The sequence below is a fragment of the Melanotaenia boesemani genome, chromosome 10 (genome assembly GCF_017639745.1).
Source record: "Melanotaenia boesemani isolate fMelBoe1 chromosome 10, fMelBoe1.pri, whole genome shotgun sequence".
Classification (NCBI taxonomy): domain Eukaryota; kingdom Metazoa; phylum Chordata; class Actinopteri; order Atheriniformes; family Melanotaeniidae; genus Melanotaenia; species Melanotaenia boesemani.
This window is the reverse complement of record NC_055691.1, coordinates 127,573-147,761: the sequence shown is the minus strand read 5'-3', so window position 1 is coordinate 147,761 and position 20,189 is coordinate 127,573. Positions and strand designations below refer to the sequence as shown.

The 20,189-nt window shown below is 39.2% G+C and overlaps 2 protein-coding genes across 6 annotated transcripts in view; one reads left to right on the top strand and one right to left on the bottom strand.

The window, feature by feature from the left end:
* Nucleotides 1-6,059, bottom strand: part of spg11 (SPG11 vesicle trafficking associated, spatacsin) — an 88,310-nt gene extending 82,251 nt beyond the window's left edge. For all 4 annotated transcript variants that reach the window (XM_041996235.1, XM_041996236.1, XM_041996237.1 and 1 more), the window contains exons 1-4: nucleotides 5,667-6,059; nucleotides 4,622-4,809; nucleotides 4,324-4,545; nucleotides 36-237 (exon numbers count right to left, since the gene is read on the bottom strand). In XM_041996235.1, coding sequence (XP_041852169.1) covers nucleotides 36-237; nucleotides 4,324-4,545; nucleotides 4,622-4,809; nucleotides 5,667-5,875 — 821 coding nt within the window. In that variant the 5' untranslated portion in view covers nucleotides 5,876-6,059. The remainder of the gene's footprint in view (nucleotides 1-35; nucleotides 238-4,323; nucleotides 4,546-4,621; nucleotides 4,810-5,666) is intronic.
* A 353-nt stretch (nucleotides 6,060-6,412) lies between these two features.
* Nucleotides 6,413-17,996, top strand: ciao2a (cytosolic iron-sulfur assembly component 2A). 2 transcript variants are annotated; one of them, XM_041996240.1, is made up of 5 exons: nucleotides 6,415-6,705; nucleotides 6,988-7,152; nucleotides 7,432-7,481; nucleotides 7,895-7,940; nucleotides 17,512-17,996. In XM_041996240.1, exons 1-5 carry the CDS (start codon nucleotides 6,582-6,584, stop codon nucleotides 17,610-17,612), a joined length of 486 nt encoding a protein of 161 aa, XP_041852174.1. In that variant the 5' UTR covers nucleotides 6,415-6,581; the 3' UTR covers nucleotides 17,613-17,996. The 2 variants fall into 2 exon arrangements, with proteins under 2 accessions (XP_041852175.1, XP_041852174.1); XM_041996241.1 differs by lacking the exons at nucleotides 7,895-7,940; nucleotides 17,512-17,996 and having other exon boundaries at nucleotides 6,413-6,705; nucleotides 7,395-7,478.
* The last annotated feature ends 2,193 nt before the right edge of the window (nucleotides 17,997-20,189 follow it).

Genomic DNA, 20,189 nt, shown 5'->3' with positions numbered 1-20,189 from the left:
AATGATGAGAGGACAGAAGAAAAAGTGAATTTTACCTAAAGTAGTCGTTCAGATCCACAGCAACAGCCGTGTGAGACAGGGTCAGAGCTACAGCTGTACTGAGATCAGCTGACACATGGAGGAGGGTGAAGGAAGAAGATGAGGAAGAGGAGAAGATCACATCATCCTCTGCCAAACTCAAGTAGGCAGGTAGGTCAATGTTGGCCAGAAGAAAGCCATCAGGGATGCTGTGCACAGCTGGAAGACAAGGTCAAAGAAAACCCCCTTGAGATGTATAGAGTTGGGGAAAGACAACCACAGAACCACTGGGAATGATGGTTTCTGACTCCAAACACAGCTCTGTGTTATCCACCATTACTGCAAGAAAAACGGGTTGCCACCACAACCTGCACCGAAGCAGAGAAACAGACGAGTTCATCCCCTTGGAAACGGGAAAAAAATTTTAATCCATTCAAATAAATAAATAAAAATAGTTTAATCCCTACAAGCCACTTATTTTGATAAAAAAAAAAAAAAATCTTTTCTTCTAATTAATTCAATATATTTACCATTATTTGTGTGTTCATTTTTACATTGTATATATATTATTTATTCATCATTATTACTTTATTTAACATTTAATTGGACTTTTTTTCCAGCCTTTTTCTTTTTGTTACTTTTATCTCTATTTATTGTGTTTTTATATTAACTGGGAATACATTTAGGCATTAGGGGATTGATCTGAAAATGTCCCAGAACAACAGAACTTCATACTAAATTACTTTATTATAATAGAAAATAAATGCAGTTGTGTTCAGTCAGTTGCCTTTTTTAACCAAAGGTCTTGACTACATACTACATTAACGATTAAGTCAAAATCCACATTGATATTTTTTGTAATTTTGGCTAACCTTAACTGAGTGGTGTTGTTTTTATTCTTCTAAATTAATTCTAACATTTGTGGTAGTGTAGTGAAACACATAATTTTGATGGATGATGTCTAAGTATTACCCCTAATTTATCTTTGTAATAGTGATCAGCAGGATGTTACAAATGCTAAATATTAAAAATTAAGGCGGTAAATGGAAAAAAGCATCAGAGAAACCAGAAAAGTGAGGAAAAAAATGTTCCCACCAAACCCTGTAATGCCGTATGTATCATATTTGATACACACAGTTTCTGAGATCTTTTGCATCACTTTATGGTAAATACTTGGCACAAAACCCTGCTGTCCACAGTCTGTTTTTCTGTTAAAGGGCCAAAAACGAGACTTCAGATGAAAAAAAAGGAAAACTGTCTCCCAATTTTTGGGGGGTTAGGCTTTTAAAGAGGTAACTGTCTCATCTCAGCTCACATACACAATGGGCTGCATTTAATCTTGCTATGTCACAAATGCTTTCAGTTGTTTTTAAACTTCACTTTAAATAAAATAATAACTGTTAGTACAGACATGTTCGTTGATCAGGGTTCAGAGATCCAGGGAACTTTTCCACCATAGAAATGACGTCTAGGAAACCTAGCATCCACATCTAAGATCATTGTCCAGATCATGGTGATTTATAAATTCTTTGGTAGTTTATAGATACTGCCTGTTCTACGAAGTGAAGCTGACGTCAGTATTAATTTAGAAACTGAATGTGTTCATGTTAAATGATGAATTACTTCAGGATATGGTTTCTGGTCAACTTTCATTCAGTTTTTAACTAGAAAGCTTCCTCTTCTTCTGAAGGTGTCAAATAAATTGTGTAAATGTAATTACATCTGAATTAGAAAAGTCATCCAGTTTCTCCCAGTTAGACTGCTGTAACTTAGCATGGCACAGACCAGTCACCTCTTCATGGATGACAGCATGTTGACTTAGCGGTGACAACACCATCACATGACCCAGCGTGATCACATGATCCCTGTGTGTTCACTGACTTCCTGTCAGTTTCAGGATCCAGTTTCAGATTTTGTTCCTTGTTTTAAACTTGAACTAGTTTCACTGTATCATACTGGTCAGAGCTGTTCCAGTTAAAGCTCTGTGGCATTAACAGCTCCTCCTGGAGACCCAGAACCAGAACCTGGACTGACAGGGGCTGCTTCTTTCTTCAGGCAGGTTCTGTGACAGGCTTTAAACACAGCTCAACTGGACTTTTCTGAACCTTTAACTTTTTTTTTTTGTTCTGTTTTTGTTGGAATTTTGTTTGTTTTTATTATTTGCTTGTTGGATAGGTGTGGTTGCTGCAGTCTAAAAAAACCTCACCTTGAAATTAATCCCTAAAACTCGGCTAGCTGTCCAACACCCCTGAGCTTGATGGATAGCTTACCCTTTAGGCCTGGTACACACATAACGATTTTTGGGCTGTTTTTCCCCGATTTTGCCTCTTCCCGCCCTCGGACGACAAACGCCTGATCATCGTGAGATTTCCCTGCCTGATCATTTAAGATAAGATAACTTTACTAGTCCAAAGGGGGGAAACTACATTGCCAAGGACGCTTAACACAAAAACATACACCATCAACACTACATTAATAGACTCTGCTACACACCATTACAACATCATTGCAACACAGAACACAGCCATTAAAACATACAATACAACGAAAATCATAAAAAGTGCTCATTATAAAAGCACACAGCAGCAGGAACAAAAGACTTCCTTAAACGTTCAGTTGAGCACCGAGGCATCACCATTTACCCACTAAAAGAGCTCTTAAGTTCACTTAGAACAGAGAGGATGGTCTGTGAAAGACAGAACAGTTCTTAGTTGGTCCTCATCCTCTTGTCCACAATAATGTCCACAGAGTCCAGGCTCAGCCCCACCACTGAGCTGGCCTTTTTAATCAGTTTGTTAATCCGATTTGGTCTGTGGTTACGAGCCGATTTGTCCCGATAATCCGCTCTGAAACGGGTCGTAGTCGACAATCAGCAATATTGAACATGTTCAATATTTTAGAGCCGATTTCTGAGGAACGCCGACAACTCGTGCATACTGATTGCGTGGATGGTGACGTGGTACGAAATGTAGCCAATCAGAGAGCGAGCTGTCTGGGGAACAAGGAAGTAAATAAAGTCCGTGTTCACGCCGTCTCCAGTCTGTTATTTTTTTTATTTCTGTATTTGCCTGTTAACAATAGTCCCAAGACCACATCATTCCCTCGTCCTGTATGTCCTCTTCTATGCTGGGTGCTGTGTTTTCCGGTTGTTGCTATGGTTCTTCTACGTTTCGATGTTTGTCTGGCTCGGAGGACTAGATTGTAGATGAGTTGCTGGACAGCATCATTATGTGTGTGTTGTTCTGTAATTACATTTTCGGAGCACACCACACACAATACGATCAAAACTGATTTTTTTATCTTCACGTGTGAGGTCTTGACCAGATAAAAAAATCTCATAAGATTAAAAAAATCGTTATGTGTGTACCAGGCCTTAGGTGATTTACAAAACTTTTCCAGACATTTATATCCTGTTCAGAAGGTTTACAATCCAGCTGCAAATCCCGCTCCACAATGAGCAATCCATGATAACACCTTTATCATATTTTCATTATAAAAAAAGATTGTATTACTACTATGTTACTAAGAGACCTATATTTTGACCTAGAAAAATTAGGATGAAACTACTTCCTGTCAAACTTTCCACCAATCAAAGAGCTCAAATTGATGGTTATGTCCAATCAGGAGCAGCCAAAGATCATCCAGTGAGCAGAAAGAGCTATGTCTGTCTGAAAAGAACAAAAATAATGCTGCTCTATAGCTGGAATAAAGCCAAGAAGATGTTTTTGATGCACGGTTGTGCTAAAAACAAGCTGAGTTGGAGTTGGCTTTGTGAGGATAGTAGGAAAATATAAGTATAAGTAACTGTAAACAGCAAAAAATTAAATAAAAAAATAACAGCAGGAGGGAAAAGTGTAAACATGTAAACAGTTGTTGTTTTGTGTCGTCCTTGCAGAGGTGAAAAGGCTTGATCACTGTTGATCTGTGTGTTATTTCTACAAAGTATTGTTAGTAATAAATTCTGTTTTGGTTGGCTTTGATGGTGCTACTACTGATGCATTCTTTTCTTTTACTAGAATTTTAGCCTCATAATCTGGCAACTGAGGTTGCACTGTGAAAAAAATGTCTGAATATTTACTGGGATTGAAAAGGTTGAGCATCTATATGCAATTTATATAAAAACAAAACCCAGGAAGACCAAAAGAAGCAAAAATGGTTTGGGGTTTAAGTGTTAATTAAATGTTATTTTTCTAGTTTAAATCACTCTTCTGTTTCAAAATGATGGTTTCGTTGAACAGGAACATTTCTTTCAAGTTTTTTAGTTTATGGTTTACTGGGTGAGTAAAGTTTTATCAGGGAGGATACAGATGGTTCCAGAGGAGCTGAGGATGAACAGGGTCTCTGTGCAGACGCAGTGATGAACAGCTGTACTGCCAATGGTCATCTGGAGGCTGCAGCAGGACAAGATCTGCAGGTCCTCCTGATCCTGCTGCCACTGCATCTGCAGCAGCCATTCGCGATTCAACAGCACGCAGCAGCCACCGGCCACAAACGATAAAACATGCACAGACCGCAGCTCACAGACACCTAAAACCAGACGGACACACCATGAATGTCACCAGCAAATATTTTCCAGCAGCAGCTGAGTGTCTGTGGTACTCACCATGGTTCTGCTCTTTGACAACCTGCAGCAGACGGTCTGCAGAGCATTCACACACACAGAGGACAGAAATGAGGGCAGATCGTTCTGCTTCCACCTCCAGCAGCTTCAGGTTTCCAAGAGATCCCACAGCCAACAAGAAGAAGCTGGACACACACCGACTCTGAGCCGTCATCTCCTCCCAGGAGAAGCTGGGAAAGAAGAGAAAACAGTTCTTTTCTTTATTTATGATGTGCTTTGATTTGAAGATGATCATCCAAGGAAGGATGATCAATCAACCATCAAACAAATGGGAAATGAAGAAAACTGGAAATGTTAAACAAAGACTGGGGGTACAAACACAAAAAGATTATATTCCAAAGTCAATGTGTCCAGGAATTTCCAAGATGTTGAAGTTCATCATGAGCATCTAACTTGAATATGTGTGCCATACATTTATAAAAGTATGGCTGCATGGTGGTGTGGTGGTTAGCACTGCAGCCTCACAGCAAGAAGGTCAGCAGGATGGGGGTTGGTTTGAACAGGTTTGCATGTTCTCCCCGTGTAAGCATGGGTTCTCTTTAGGTACTCCGGCCTCCTCCCACTGTCCAAACACATGCATGTTACATTAATTGGTGACTCTAAACTCTCCCCGGGAGTGAGTGTGAGCGTGGATGGTTGTTTGTCCCTCTGAGTTGGTCCTGCGATGGACAGGCGACCTGTCCAGGTGTACCTGCCTCTCACCTGTTAAATGCTGGGTTAGCCTCCAGCTCCATCCGCGACTCTTAATGGACGAAGCGGTATAGATAATGGGTGGATGGATGTTTATAGTAGCACACAACTTTCTGCACTACTATATAAATAAAGATGCCTTGTAGAACCTTTATTAATTTCTCATCGGTACGTGTCATGCATCGTCATGAAGTCTTTTCCCCCTGTGCCTATAAAATACATTAACGCGTTAATCACTCTATAATTACATACAGCTACCATTATTTTCTTTATTTCTGTCTTCAGTGTTGACTTTAATGGTCCCGATGTAAGGAGAGATAAAGGCAGCTGAACTCACTCTACGAAGGTGCCGTCCACCGCAGCCGGAGGGGCCTCTCTGTCCGCCGGGTCCCACACCACCAGGAGCCCCTGAACAGCCAGACAGCCGAGCAGGGAACTTCCGGGACACAGTTCAGCCTTCTGGATGTCCCTTACCTCTCTACAGTGTTGGTTCTCAGGGATAACGACCACCTCGACGGAGTTACTGCCATCACCATATCCCACCATCTTCACAGTTCACTGACAGCGTGATAACTTCCGGGTCACGTGGTTAACATTTTACAGAAAACATGTTTTAAAACGACTCTGACGGAGATTAAAACAAACCATCAACTACATTTAAACATTTCCGTGTCTAGTAAACAAGTCCTCAGTCCATGTAGTCACGTGACCTGTCAGCTGCCCGAAAGGACTGCCGGAAATAATTTAATCGATAGACGATGTTGGTTAACATATTTGAACAACGTAAATCTTTACTCTAATTTTACTAGAGATTTGATTAATAAAACGTTGTTTAACGTTGTTTCGTCAGCAGCACGTGAAAAGTCAGTTTGTCTGAAACTTTACCTGTTGCCAGGTAGATTTAACTAGGTCTTCTCATAAGAAATGTTTGTTTGTTCTACTTAAAAGAAAACGTATCAGAAACAACAATTTAGAAATTTAAATCGAGCTCTTCGATGGGGTTTCAATTAAAAGGGGCCAAATCAAAATATCTGTCATCGACTGCTTTCGCCTGTCAGGCGTATTTGACGCTGATTGGCTGCAGCCCAACCTGCTGACCTGTAGATCGTTTCCTGTTGTAGTTTAGCTGTTGCGTTTCTTCTCGTTGATAAAGATCTGATAAAACTGTATGTTGCTGTCAAACAGTGCTCGATTGAAGGTCTAACTCGGCCCAACTTTAACCGGATTCATTTATAATGGCGCTTTCCAAAGAATGGAAATAGTATTGAGCTATTTATCGTCAACCGTCACCAAGGTTTTACAGTTATCTGGTCTTGTCGGCGGCAGGAATGTCCTGAGGAACAAAAAGATGGACGAGAAAGCGTTGGAAGTGTATGGTAAGTATGTTTAAACTGATCTGACCCATTGTTGTGTAAAGTTAATCGAGCTGAGAAAACATATGGACCCGGCTGCATAATACCATATATATATATATATATATATATATATATATATATATATATACAGAGAGAGAGAGAGAGAGATAACATTTTAACATTTAGGAAATCTGTTCCACTGGGATACTTTCTATAAAACAGTGTTCTGTGAAATATTGTCTTATTTTCCCGTATGTTTAAAATGGTTGGATCGTCACTGACACCGTTTATTATTTTTATGAGATGTAATCCGATCAATACGGGACCCAGAGAAGCCCAACACCCTGGAGGAGTTGGAGGTGGTGACGGAGAAATGTGTGGAGGTCCAGGAGCTCAAAGAAGACGAGTACCTCATTATAATAAAGTTCTCTCCAACCGTCCCTCACTGCTCCCTGGCTACTCTGATTGGTGAGTCCCCCTGTGATCACATGGCAGAAAAAATAAAAACAGCTAACTGAGCTCATGATAAATACCAGAATAGCTTTAAAAACGGATTATAGAAGGTGGAGGAATATTGAATAACAGTAAACAGGATTCATGGAGATATTATTTATTCTGGTTTGTTCAAAAGTCATTGCAGATTTGAGTACTTTTTGTGTGTCTGAGTGTCCCAGAGAGCGACGCCAGCCTGTGTTGTCTCCTTCCTGCAGCAGATTGATCAGTGTATGGTGGTTTATGTGCCTTCAGGTCTGTGTCTACAGGTAAAGCTGCAGCGATGTTTGCCATTCAAACATAAGGTGAGTATCAGAGAGGGGACACCTCATTTAAGGGTTAGTGCTCCCAAATCAGAGACCTTACTTTTTATGTAGAGTATTAATTTAGATTAAATTGCATTTAACTGTATTAATAAAAGTGCTTTGAGATGATTTGCCGACTTTACACGCTGCATGCTACATGCTAACACTGATGTGTGAGATACTGCTGTTAAGGAAAGGTTAGCTCAGGTAAAACCATCCACAAGTTATGAATCAACTGTTGTTCAGATTTCTCTGTGATTAGGCAGCGTCTGATCCAAACATGCTCTCCAAGGCAGCTTTTCAGATCCTTTCTGATCTGTATTAAAATTCTAGAAAACATCCTTCATAGAGACCTGCTGCCTTCAGTTGTTTTTCTTTTTATTGTTTGTTTTTTTCTCTTTTTCTCTCTTCAGCTGGAAATTTACATCTCAGAGGGAACTCACTCTACTGAAGAGGACAGTAAGTTTTGACAGTTCATATAGATGTACCAAAGCTTTCAGTGTTGAAGTTTACGCTCAGCTGCTTGGTATGTTATTACTTTTATCCTGTTGATACTGACAGTGGAGAACACAGAACAAGTAAACTCAGTCAGTCTATGACTTACAATTGTTTCTATGATCAAGGACATAATGTTTTTTGATGTGAGAGCGTGAGTCAATGTTTCAGATAAAGACTCTGGATGTCTGGAGAATCCTCCCTCTCCAGAAGTCAATGTATGGGTAAAGTATCTCTGTTAAGAGACAGTTCAGATCTATGTGATGCTCTCATCCACTTCACAATTATTTAATATTAATATTGTTTTGTAAATAACAGGTCATTTTTATATGGAAACAATTCCATAACCACACATATTTAATAAAAGATAAGGTGATCAGATGTACAGCCATTAGATGACTTGAGGGTAGGGCTGGGTTAAAAAAAAATTGATTCATCAATTTTGAATCGATTCAAATTAAATAAACCCAACTCTCGGGTGACTCACCGAGGTTGGCCGAGATCTTTGCATATATACACACTACTGGTTTTCTGTGTTGCTTCCGTCAAAAATCAGCTTTTCTTACCGAGGAAATGTTCAGAAAAGTTTTGGTTTTCATTCACCTGTGTAGATTACATTTACCTGTAAAGTCTTTTGCAGCACATTACCGCTCACATTAGCAGCTAGCGCTAAGATCGCAGCACTCACCATAGATATATGAACGTAGACGTGGCCTCTGACGCTGCTGTCCGTAGGAACGATGCGTCAACGCGGCCGCCATCTTGGCCGGGGTAAGCCGCGTCTTCTTACTGCATCAGTCAGAGTCAGAGATCTATCAACGATTAAAATCACCACAACTCGCTGAATTTCCATACGGTTTTCAATCGGCTTGGTTTATTAGATAAGTCACACATATTTATAATACAACAGATCATTATTATTATTATTATTATTTTATATCATACACTTACACATACTCAGACACACTCACATGGATACAGATTTTTTTTTCTACAATACTAAGAGAAATAATGGTGATGCTCATATATGGAGTTATATTTATAATATGAATAATATAAAATATAAATAAACAAAAACGTAAAGGAATGAGTTATAAAAAACAAAAGAAAAACAAAAACAAACACTCATTCAAAAAAAAGAGGATTGCCTAAATTAAACATTTACCAAAATATGCCCAAAATGAAATACCTCAGTTAAAGTTGGATCTGTTCTTCTTGTCATTTTCAACCTAAATTTACCTCTGATGTGACCAACAAGTAATGAACCTGATAAGGTACCAAAGAACACATCACCAACATAAAACACACGTTTTTTAACACAACGTCAAAGAAAAAAAAATAAACAGAGAATTCAAGACCAGAGAAATTTGTACGAGTACCGAAGGGTTCATTTAAAAGGAAGCATTTCTAATAGTGTGTTTTATTATCATTTAGAGGGACTCTGCTGTGTTAGTGAAATATTAGGATTACATGAGAAACTGTCATGACACTAACTTTGCAGAGACAGTCAGGAAAATTAAAAATGGATGGTATCACTCCTTATTTAAACCAGTTTACTGTCCAGTCCTGTTAAAGTCCTCTGGGTTAAAATGAGGCTGCAGACGGCTGAACGGTCCTTCGGTACAAAGTCTCTCCTCCTGAGTGCTGCTACCCATGCTGCCTCCTCCATTTATCTGCTGGAAACGTACAAACATCCATCTGAACGTCTCTCAGTTCTTCTGTAGCTACAGGTCAAAGTTAAACTTCATGTTAGCGCCATGAAACTGATTTAATAGATAATGTTGAAATGGCCTACTTAACACAATTATATGAAGTGGCTGATTCCCACTTAAACCATCTTCCTGTAATCATCGTCTTACTAACAGAAAGTTTTTTTATTTTCTTGTCCTGACATAAGCCGGTTTTCATTTCATTTAGTTAAATAATATAAAACCACTTCTTACTGTGAAATGTTATCCCTCATGGTCTCGGTGTTTCTTTCACAGGAACATTCGTATGCAGCACAAAAATCTGGCATTTTGGTTTTACACACACAGTCTGACTGATCTGACCGGGTCTGAAACCCCGGCCCAAGATGGCGGCCGTGTTGATGTGCCTGACAAGCCTGAATGCGACATCTAGTGTATATTTCTATGGCACTCACATTAGCAGCTAATGCTAACGATCACGATAACATTCACCATGCACGTAGATTAAAATAAATCCAATATGCTCATTTAAAGTAACATTTAATCTAGAACAGGTTTACACTTTGTCCTTTTATCAAACAGTAAACAGTCTGATGCTATTTATCTGGTTTACATGACGGCATGGCATAGCTGCACCTGCTCTCTGTGTCCATGGCGTCAGCACACACACACGCACGAGTTTCCATCAGAGGACAGAGTGCACACATCGGTAAACACGCTGTTACGACCCGACTCAGGGGTATGGAAGGGCGTAACAAAGAACACGGTGAGGACAGGTGGTGAGTTAAAATGAGGGCACATTTATTTACAATTCCCGTTAAACCGCGAATGACAACCTGTAACACAAAGTAAAGGTAAGCTGGGGTTAGCGGACCTGCAGAAAGAAACAAACCAAAACCTATACCAAACACTCACCGAGTGCAAACGAAGACACAACCGCAACTCGGTGAGGAAACTATAACCAAACAAAACAGCAGGCCCATAAACTAAAGTGACTGACATCTTAACACAATAAAACACTAACCTAGCCCAGCACTGAAACAATCACACCAAAGTAAACTTAATCACACAATTAAACTCTTAAAGCACCCATCATGGAAAAGGAGGTGGTCGCGACACCCACACACTAGAGATGTGACGTTCATGAACGAATCGATTCTTTTGAACTACTCTTTTAAATGAACGATGAGAACCGATTCACAGCTGTGAGTCGTTCATTTGTGAGTCATTCTTTTTATATACAAACTTTTGACACTGCCTTCATCAAATCAAATCAAACTTTATTTATAAAGCGCTGTTCATGCCATAGGCAACACAACGTTCTTTACATGATTAAAAACATAAGAATAAAAACACTCAACGAAATCTTTCACACAGTCACACACACTCATGTCACACTCACACATGCCAAGCCCAATCCCCCCACCCCACTTCAAGCTAAAAATGAATGAATGAATAAATAAATGAATAAATAAGTAAATAAGAAGTAGTACAGTTGAGTAAAATGAAAATAAAATAAATAACATTTGTGACATCATAGAAGTCTGATGTCCAACATGCTCCATTCATGTGAAGCATCTATGGGCAGAGAGTATTGTTTAGAAACAAATACTGTGAGTTCTATCCAAAACATTTACTAGAATTTGCTCTGACTGCTCAGGTTTATCCTTTTTTATCTATATTTTTCCTATAATTTTTTAATCTTGTATAGTAGATTTCATATAGGTACATATTTTGATTGTTTGTCATTCTTATATATTGTCAAATTTTGTAAGATATTGTGAGAACGAGCCAGTCTTTTGAATGGCTCTTTGAAAGGAACGGCTCCTCAAGATCCGGCTCCCTTCAAAGAGCCATAAATCCCATCTCTACCACACACACCCGGTGCACAACATGAGGGGGAAAGCGGCCGGAGCCATTCTGGCTTCTCCCCCTCCAGACCTGCCTCAGCTGCAGCCTGAGCTTCCCTATGAGCTGCAGCCTGACTGGTCCAGAGGAATGCCAGTCAAAAGGGGCGGGGACAAAGACGCTGGCCTTAGCCACTCCGGGCAGCGCTCTGCAGCCCCTAATCAAAACACAAACGGCCACAGCTGTCTACGACAAGCAGGGGCCGTAACACACGCCAGCCAGCTGGAAATCAGACAGAAAGATAATTTTCTAGATTCTCTCAGGCAGGTGCAGATGGAAGCATCTTGCTCCAGTGAGGAGCAGATGGAGGATTTCTCCTGCTCTGGTATTAGTGCTCTGATAGCATTACGGTCGTTACGGAAATGCACACAGCTGATCAAGCTGAATACCATCATTGAAGGAATTTCCAAGTTGTATTACGAGTTTCAATAGATCCAATATCTTTGCAAGTTGTATTAACATCAACAGGGTATCTGAGATCTGAACTTAAAGTGGACATATCATGCTTTTAAATCCTTCATTTTCACATGTAAATCATTAATTTATGGTCTATATAAAATAGAACCGCAATGCTTTGGTCTGAATTCCTGGTTATTCTACCTTCACACACCCCTTGTTAACCCTGTTCTGAGGGTCGTCTTTAGAGCGACTCATTTTGGTCTCTTTAAATGTGAATGAGGCATTTCATGCCCCGCCTTCACAGAAAGTTCCACTCCACCCCATTCGGCCATATTTGTACTTTGATAGCAGCGATACGATTATCTACCAGCAGAGAAACGTTTTACTGGCAAGTTTACTAGAGATTTCAACAACGAAAAACATGTCCATCCAGCCTTGAGTCCTCCTCTCTCCCTTTCTTTTCGTCCCTCACTGATAAGTCCCCCAAACACTTCCATGTATTTTTCATCTTCCCATGCCTTCTCTACCAGCTGTTGTCCCCCCATCCCCAACACTACTTTTTCCACACTTCAACAATATGAATAAGATAAACAAGGCCTCAACATTGTTAGGGAGTTAGCTAACGCGAGCGTCAAGAAAGTCACTGAATGCATTTGGATCATGTGTTCCCCTACACAAAACTGCAAAAAACAAAGCCAAATCGTTTTATTCAAAGCACACAGTACAGTTATATCCTCAGGTAGGTAGCTAAAAGTTAGCACACAGTACAGTTATATCCTCAGGTAGGAAGCTAAAAGTTAGCACACAGTACAGTTATATCCTCAGGTAGGAAGCTAAAAGTTAGCACACAGTACAGTTATATCCTCAGGTAGGAAGCTAAAAGTTAGCACACAGTACAGTTATATCCTCAGGTAGAAAGCTAAAAGTTAGTACACAGTACAGTTATATCCTCAGGTAGGAAGCTAAAAGTTAGCACACAGTACAGTTATATCCTCAGGTAGGAAGCTAAAAGTTAGCACACGGTACAGTTATATCCTCAGGTAGGAAGCTAAAAGTTAGCACACAGTACAGTTATATATCCTCAGGTAGAAAGCTAAAAGTTAGCACATAGTACAGTTATATCCTCAGGTAGGAAGCTAAAAGTTAGCAAACAGCACAGTTACATCCTCAGGTAGGAAGCTAAAACTTAGCAAACAGTACAGTTATATCCTCAGGTAGGAAGCTAAAAGTTAGCACACAGTACAGTTATATCCTCAGGTAGGAAGCTAAAAGTTAGCACACAGTACAGTTATATCCTCAGGTAGGAAGCTAAAAGTTAGCACACAGTACAGTTGTATCCTCAGGTAGGAAGTTAAAAGTTAGCACACAGTACAGTTGTATCCTCAGGTAGGAAGCTAAAAGGTAGCACACAGTACAGTTATATCCTCAGGTAGGAAGCTAAAAGTTAGCACACAGTACAGTTATATCCTCAGGTAGGAAGCTAAAAGTTAGCACACAGTACAGTTATATCCTCAGGTAAGAAGCTAACAGTTAGCACACAGTACAGTTATATCCTCAGGTAGGAAGCTAAAAGTTAGCACATAGTACAGTTATATCCTCAGGTAGGAAGCTAAAAGTTAGCAAACAGCACAGTTACATCCTCAGGTAGGAGGCTAAAACTTAGCAAACAGTACAGTTATATCCTCAGGTAGAAAGCTAAAAGTTAGCACACAGTACAGTTATATCCTCAGGTAGGAAGCTAAAAGTTAGCACACAGTACAGTTATATCCTCAGGTAGGAAGCTAAAAGTTAGCACACAGTACAGTTATATCCTCAGGTAGGAAGCTAAAAGTTAGCACACAGTACAGTTGTATCCTCAGGTAGGAAGCTAAAAGGTAGCACACAGTACAGTTCAGGTAGGAAGCTAAAAGTTAGCACACAACACAGTTATATCCTCAGGTAGGAAGCTAAAAGTTAGCACACAGTACAGGTATATCCTCAGGTAGGTAGCTAAAAGTTAGCACACAGTACAGTTATATTCTCAGGTAGGAAACTAAAAGTTAGCACATAGTACAGTTATACCCTCAGGTAGGAAGCTAAAAGTTAGCACACAGTACAGTTATATCCTCAGGTAGGAAGCTAAAAGTTAGCACACAGTACAGTTGTATCCTCAGGTAGGAAGCTAAAAGTTAGCACACAGTACAGTTATATCCTCAGGTAGGTAGCTAAAAGTTAGCACACAGTACAGTTATATCCTCAGGTAGGTAGCTAAAAGTTAGCACACAGTACAGTTATATCCTCAGGTAGGAAGTTAAAAGTTAGCACACAGTACAGTTATATCCTCAGGTAGAAAGCTAAAAGTTAGCACATAGTACAGTTATATCCTCAGGTAGGAAGCTAAAAGTTAGCACACAGTACAGTTATATCCTCAGGTAGGAAGCTAAAAGTTAGCACACAGTACAGTTATATCCTCAGGTAGGAAGCTAAAAGTTAGCACACAGCACAGTTATATCCTCAGGTAGGAAGCTAAAAGTTAGCGGAACACACAGTGCTAATACTATCAAAACAACGGCCGGTACATCATATCAACAAAGAAAATGCATGTCTAAAATAAAGCTTGATGTAATTTTAGCGTTATTTGGAGCTTACCACCTTGCTGTGTCCGTAGTTTCCAAAGAGAAAAGGAAATGACCCGTCATTCAGACGCAGTCTTTCTGCAAATCCATCATTATACTGGTGGAAGTTGCTTAAGCACTCGTCCTCGAAGTGCTTTGTGCAAACAAAAAGAGCTGATGTTGGTACATTTCTGTGAAAAATTAAATCCAACCTGGCACTTCAAAGGGGCTCTGAGGCGGGGGGCGATGTAAGGAATTCTGTGTGTTAATACACCAAACAACCGCACATTTTGACTTGACTACTGGTTACTTTGGCATAACTAAACTGACTACAGAATCGTTTCAAGGAAATAAATAAATAAATAAAAAATAGCGGCTTCACAAAATTGGATACCTGGAAGTCCATGACCTTATTTAGCAGACCCGCAGCAAATACTGTGATGTAATAGATAAGAAAACGTAATAGAAAATAGAGAAAACTAAACAGACTGACAAACATGACCCAAAAAGAATATAAAGATGTATACACAGCATTGATGTATTGATTAACAGTAATAGTGCACAAAAACATGTATTTAAAGGCTAAAAGTGGATTTTTCATGAAAGTGAAAGTTCATGAATCAATATCGAATCAATTCAGGAAATTAGTGACGATGCCCAGCCCTATTTTGAAATAAAATTGCATCTGTATTCAACAGCAACAGGTTTTGGATGTATTCTTAATATCATATTCTTAACAATGCACCAGATTAGTGTCCCAATAGCAGTCTATTGCTGCAGGTATAGACACCTCTGGTGTCCTCTTCTGCCCCACAGCATGTTTGTTGAAGTAATTGTGTGAACAGTCTATGAGGGGATTGGTCCTTACAGCCATCTTTAACTACAAATACTTCATTAAATTGAGGTTGAATGTCAATACTAATATTAATATGTTGTATATACAAAGTAATGTAAATCAGGTAATAGCTAAAAAAAAAAACTGTTGTAATAACACTAATCCAAATCGATTTTGGATCAGAAAAGATCGGATAAAATCGAATTGATTCTTGAAATTTGAATCGATACCCAGCTCTACTTGAGTGTTTTTAATGAACTCAGGCTGCTGTGGGCTTTGGTGTCTGAGATTTTATCCTGAGTGGGGTGCCTATCATTAACTTCCACGCAGTCAACGTTGCAGTGCTTAGATCAACCACACTAAAATCCTCCGATTTCCCTTATGTCAGACATGTATTTAGTGATTAATGAGTAGAAATTTCTGGACAGCATCATCCAGCGGTTTGGCAGCTGATGCTCAGTCCATTCCTCGAAATTTCTATGGTGTTAGACTCTGACACCGATGGGTCTTGTTCCCCTGGATCTGCAGTAGGGCTGCACGATTATGACCAAAATAATAATCACGATTATTTTGATCAATATTGTAATCACGATTATTAATCGCGATTATTCACTGTGTTTGGAAAAACATGTATTTTTATTGCACCAATTATAAACAAACTACTTTGCAACAATTTTTTGTGAAAAAGTAAACTTTAAATTAGAATAGATGATAAATAATGCAATAAATACATTTACCATTCATTTTTGAGAAGTTAATGTAAATTTTGGGGCTACAAAAGATGCTAAATCAAGAGCCGTTTAGGTGCCAAAAGAACCGGTTCTCTGAAAAGAGCCGAACATCCATCACTAGTAATGGATGCTAGTGTGGGAGGGATGTTGTGAGAAAGGCAAACATTGAAGAAAAGACAACATAAAAAATGTTTAGAACAGTAAAGAAATAATAAAAATTTAATTCTTCAGTCAATATTTTCTTTGTTTTTTAAGTTTAATTTTATTAAGTGTAATGTTTTTTTTAATTAGGAGTCTGCAACATGTCACAACACTTTTTAAATGTTAATGTCGACACTCTTCATTAATAAACATTAATATCTGACGGTAAGCCAGCGCGGGACCAGCCAGCAGCAGTTATGTACGTTTCATTTTCAGCCTGGTCATGAAACAGATCTTCTGCTCTGAGTCCAGCTGCTGCGTGAGGACCAAGCCTCTTCTGAGTGCTTCTGGACGGGGGAGGGGTCGGAGCACCCCCCCCTTGTTGAAGAGTGAACTATACGCTCTTTCACGTCAGTCTCCAAAAGTCTCCAATATCACCAGAAAAAGTCGTTAGATTAGTCGCTAGTCGTTTTTTGAAAATAAGTCGCTAGAGGTGAGTGAAAACTAGCAACACTGAGTACAACTAGCTGCCGACTGTAAAAGGTGCACGCCCTTGTTCTTTAGGCAGCTTAATGAAGCTTTGGCCTCGCGTTCGCCCCCTGGTGGTTGGCCGACTGCAGGTTGAGAATGTGTGTGATCAGAGAAGCAGCAGAGCTGCGTTTTTAATGTAAATATCGTTGACGATCAGGTTCATTTAATTGTGGCCACCAAAATCGTGATCACGATCAAAATCCGATTAATTGTGCAGCCCTAATCTGCAGTAAAACCTTCTGTCACCTTATAATGGCAGATTGGAGCCAGCCAACTAGTTTATGACATGTTATGTTTGATCTGGTACAGCTGACAAATTTAATGTCCAAGCTTTACTCTGATTCATATCAGTTCATCTTTTACACCCCTTTTTCACATCAGTTAATGTATCACATACACATTACATACACAAATAAAACACCATCACCATATAAACAAACGTCAGATATTGGAACAAAAAACTGATTGGCTGATCTTTATGAGCCCATCCTTCCAGTCCTGATCCATCAGTAGGCCTAGAGCAGGTGTCGTGCCAGTTTTCTCTGCTGTTTTTACAATCAGATGAACTCTGATGCATTGACTGTAGAAGATCCAGATAATAATGAGTAGCTGTGTGCGAGAAGCCTAGTTACCCATGAATCCACAAGGAAATATTTTGTTACTCATAAAATTAGAGAAATAATATGAAGTTCCCTGTTTGTCCTCCAGTTAACAAACAGATCAACGATAAGGAACGCGTGGCGGCCGCAATGGAGAACCCCAACCTCAGAGAGATTGTGGAGCAGTGTGTGACCGAACCAGACGACTGACCAGTTCTTCTTATGTGTTTGTCCAATATGTTGTCTATTAGAGTTCAGCAGCAGAGACTCATGTTGCTTTTTTAAATAAGATATTTATCTTGAATCAAAAGACAGAATAGAAGCTGAAATACAACAATGTGTTTACTCCCTCATTGTTCCTGGTGAACAATGTTGTGATGGACAGCAGCCAGTCTTTCTTGTCCTCCGACACAAGACGTGGACGAGAAGACCTGTCTCTTCTCCTACTTCCTTCTGTTCTCCGAACCTGGTCCAAACATCATTCTGTAGAAAGATCTGCCACTTGCATATTTTGTTTTACTCTTTTTAGACAAAATGAAATGTATACAAATGTATTAATCTGATTAAATAAATCAGTTTAACTTGGAGAGAAAATTATGACTCTAAGAGGTGATTTTGTAACATATAGATGACTTTATATGAAAAATAATCTAGTATTAAAGCTCGTGTGAAATGTGTGTCATGTATGAACATGAATAAGACAATGAGATTTTCAAAAACATGATTAAAGAGATGTCCCAGCAGCTGTTGACAGATCAGCTCACACTTATTTCCGTTCTTCTTGGTCAGAGACTGTTTTTCTTCATGATAATCATGCTGATAGTCATCATCATCATGGAAGTGAGTTTAACTCGTTAAAGTCATTTTGCCATATTATCAGTTACGTTTTCTGACTTCAGAATGCAATTTCTGCTCACTTAGGTTTCTATATAGGTTATCAAAGATAAAGGAGAGGAAAATATTATCCCTGGTTATATATTTATACTGTATAACGTCTGAGCAGCATCAGTATGGGAACCTGTAAAGTTGCCAGTTAACATGAAATTAGTCATCAGGTCAGGGGACATCCTGGGGATGGAACAGACGCGTCTCATCTGTGAGTAAAACACTGGACGAAAGTAGTTGACAGTGTCGAGCAGGTTGGAAATGGTCATTAAATCATATGTAAATAGACTGCTTGGTTAATGGTTGAACATTGGGTTACGGAGTATTGACTGGTATAGAAGCCATAACTGTTTGTTGGATTAAATGTTGTATTATTCTTAGATTATTTTTGCATTAGTTTAAATCAGGGTTGTAAGGTTAACTAGCCTTGTATTGAACATTTTACTGGACTTTAGTTGTAAATTGGCACTATTGAAAACAGCCATATGATCGGGCTCTCCTGGTGACAGATTATTTTTATTAGAAGCTAAATTATCATTGTACATCATCAAATACATCATTATACATAATGTTGGACACATTTCTGTCAGGTTGTAGTCTGTAAAGTGCAACAGTATCCAGAATGACAATTAGTTGTATTGGAACAGAACTTTACTAGAGCAGCTAAAAAAAATACTAAAATCAGCAGAAGTTGTTTGAGGAATTGTTATAATGCAGTTATTTACTGAACAAATAAAGGCCAAATTTTCCTAGTTTTACCAAACAAGCCATCCGATCTGAGCGGGTCATCCAGCTGATGCCCCGGCTGATCCCTTGGTTTGAATGGAGTGAAAGCTTTGCCCATCTGGATGACCGCCGGGTTGCCCGGGTGGTAAATGGTGCGGACCCAGACAGTCCTCCCCACCAAAAGGGCCCAACCAACCACATACCACATGGCCCATACCCCAAAGCCTTGTATGTATTTTTGTGTGGTGTAATTGTTACTATGTATTGATGACTGAGTGTGATTAAAAGTGAGAGTTATTGTGTGTTTTTTTTTTTTTTTTTGTTTGTTTTTTTCTTTTGCTTTTGTTGCATGTATTAACCCTCCATTCATTTTCAGGATTGTAACTCCTAGTGAAAACCCAGCCACTGCATCTTGGTTATATTTGAAAGTGATTTGTCAGTTAATTTAGTTGTAACCCCTGTGTGTATGTTTTTCATTTTTTTAGTATTGAGTGTTAATAAAATATTGTTTTCTTTGTGAATCTGTCTATTCAGGTGCATGATTTGAATCTTTTTCTTAAGATTACTGGAGGGTATCTTGCCCCCTTTAGTTGGCGTTGTGAGGTTAGGTTAAAACAAACCTTAACTGCCTTGCCCTTGCCACATCTGGATGGATTTGAAGGTGGTGCACCCATGGGGCATGAGAATGTTTTAACACCCATACTTTTTCCAGTGACACAACACCCACATTAAAATAAATACATAAATAAAGGTTTCCCATTGTTTTGCACAAGTAATTGCTCTAGATGCTTTTGACCATGTCCTCTTGTCAGCTATTGACCATCAACTATTGACCATGTTCTCTGTCAAATATGGATTGTGTCCTCTGTCAATTAGCCACTATGTCCTCTGTCAGCTAGGGACCACATCCTTTGTCATCTATCGACCGTACCCATGTCAGCTATTGACCACTGTCAATTAGCGACAATTTCCTCTGTCAACTATCAATAATGTCTTGTCACCTTTTGGCCATGTTATTTGTCAACTATAAACCATGTTCTCTGTCAACTATCGATCATATCCTCTGTCAGAACATGTCAGCTTATTGACCATGCCCTCTGTCAAATAGTGACCATGTTCCTTTTCAACTACTTTTGTTTTCTGTCAGCTATCAACCATATCCTGTCAACTAAACCA

Bases quoted from the DNA above. Each gene is read 5' to 3' on its own strand.
- ciao2a (XM_041996240.1), top strand. From the start codon at position 6,582: ATGGAAATAGTATTGAGCTATTTATCGTCAACCGTCACCAAGGTTTTA. The intron at 6,706-6,987 runs GTAAGTATGTTT...TATTTTTATGAG, and splicing joins GAAAGCGTTGGAAGTGTATG to ATGTAATCCGATCAATACGG. The intron at 7,482-7,894 runs GTGAGTATCAGA...TTCTCTCTTCAG, and splicing joins GTTTGCCATTCAAACATAAG to CTGGAAATTTACATCTCAGA.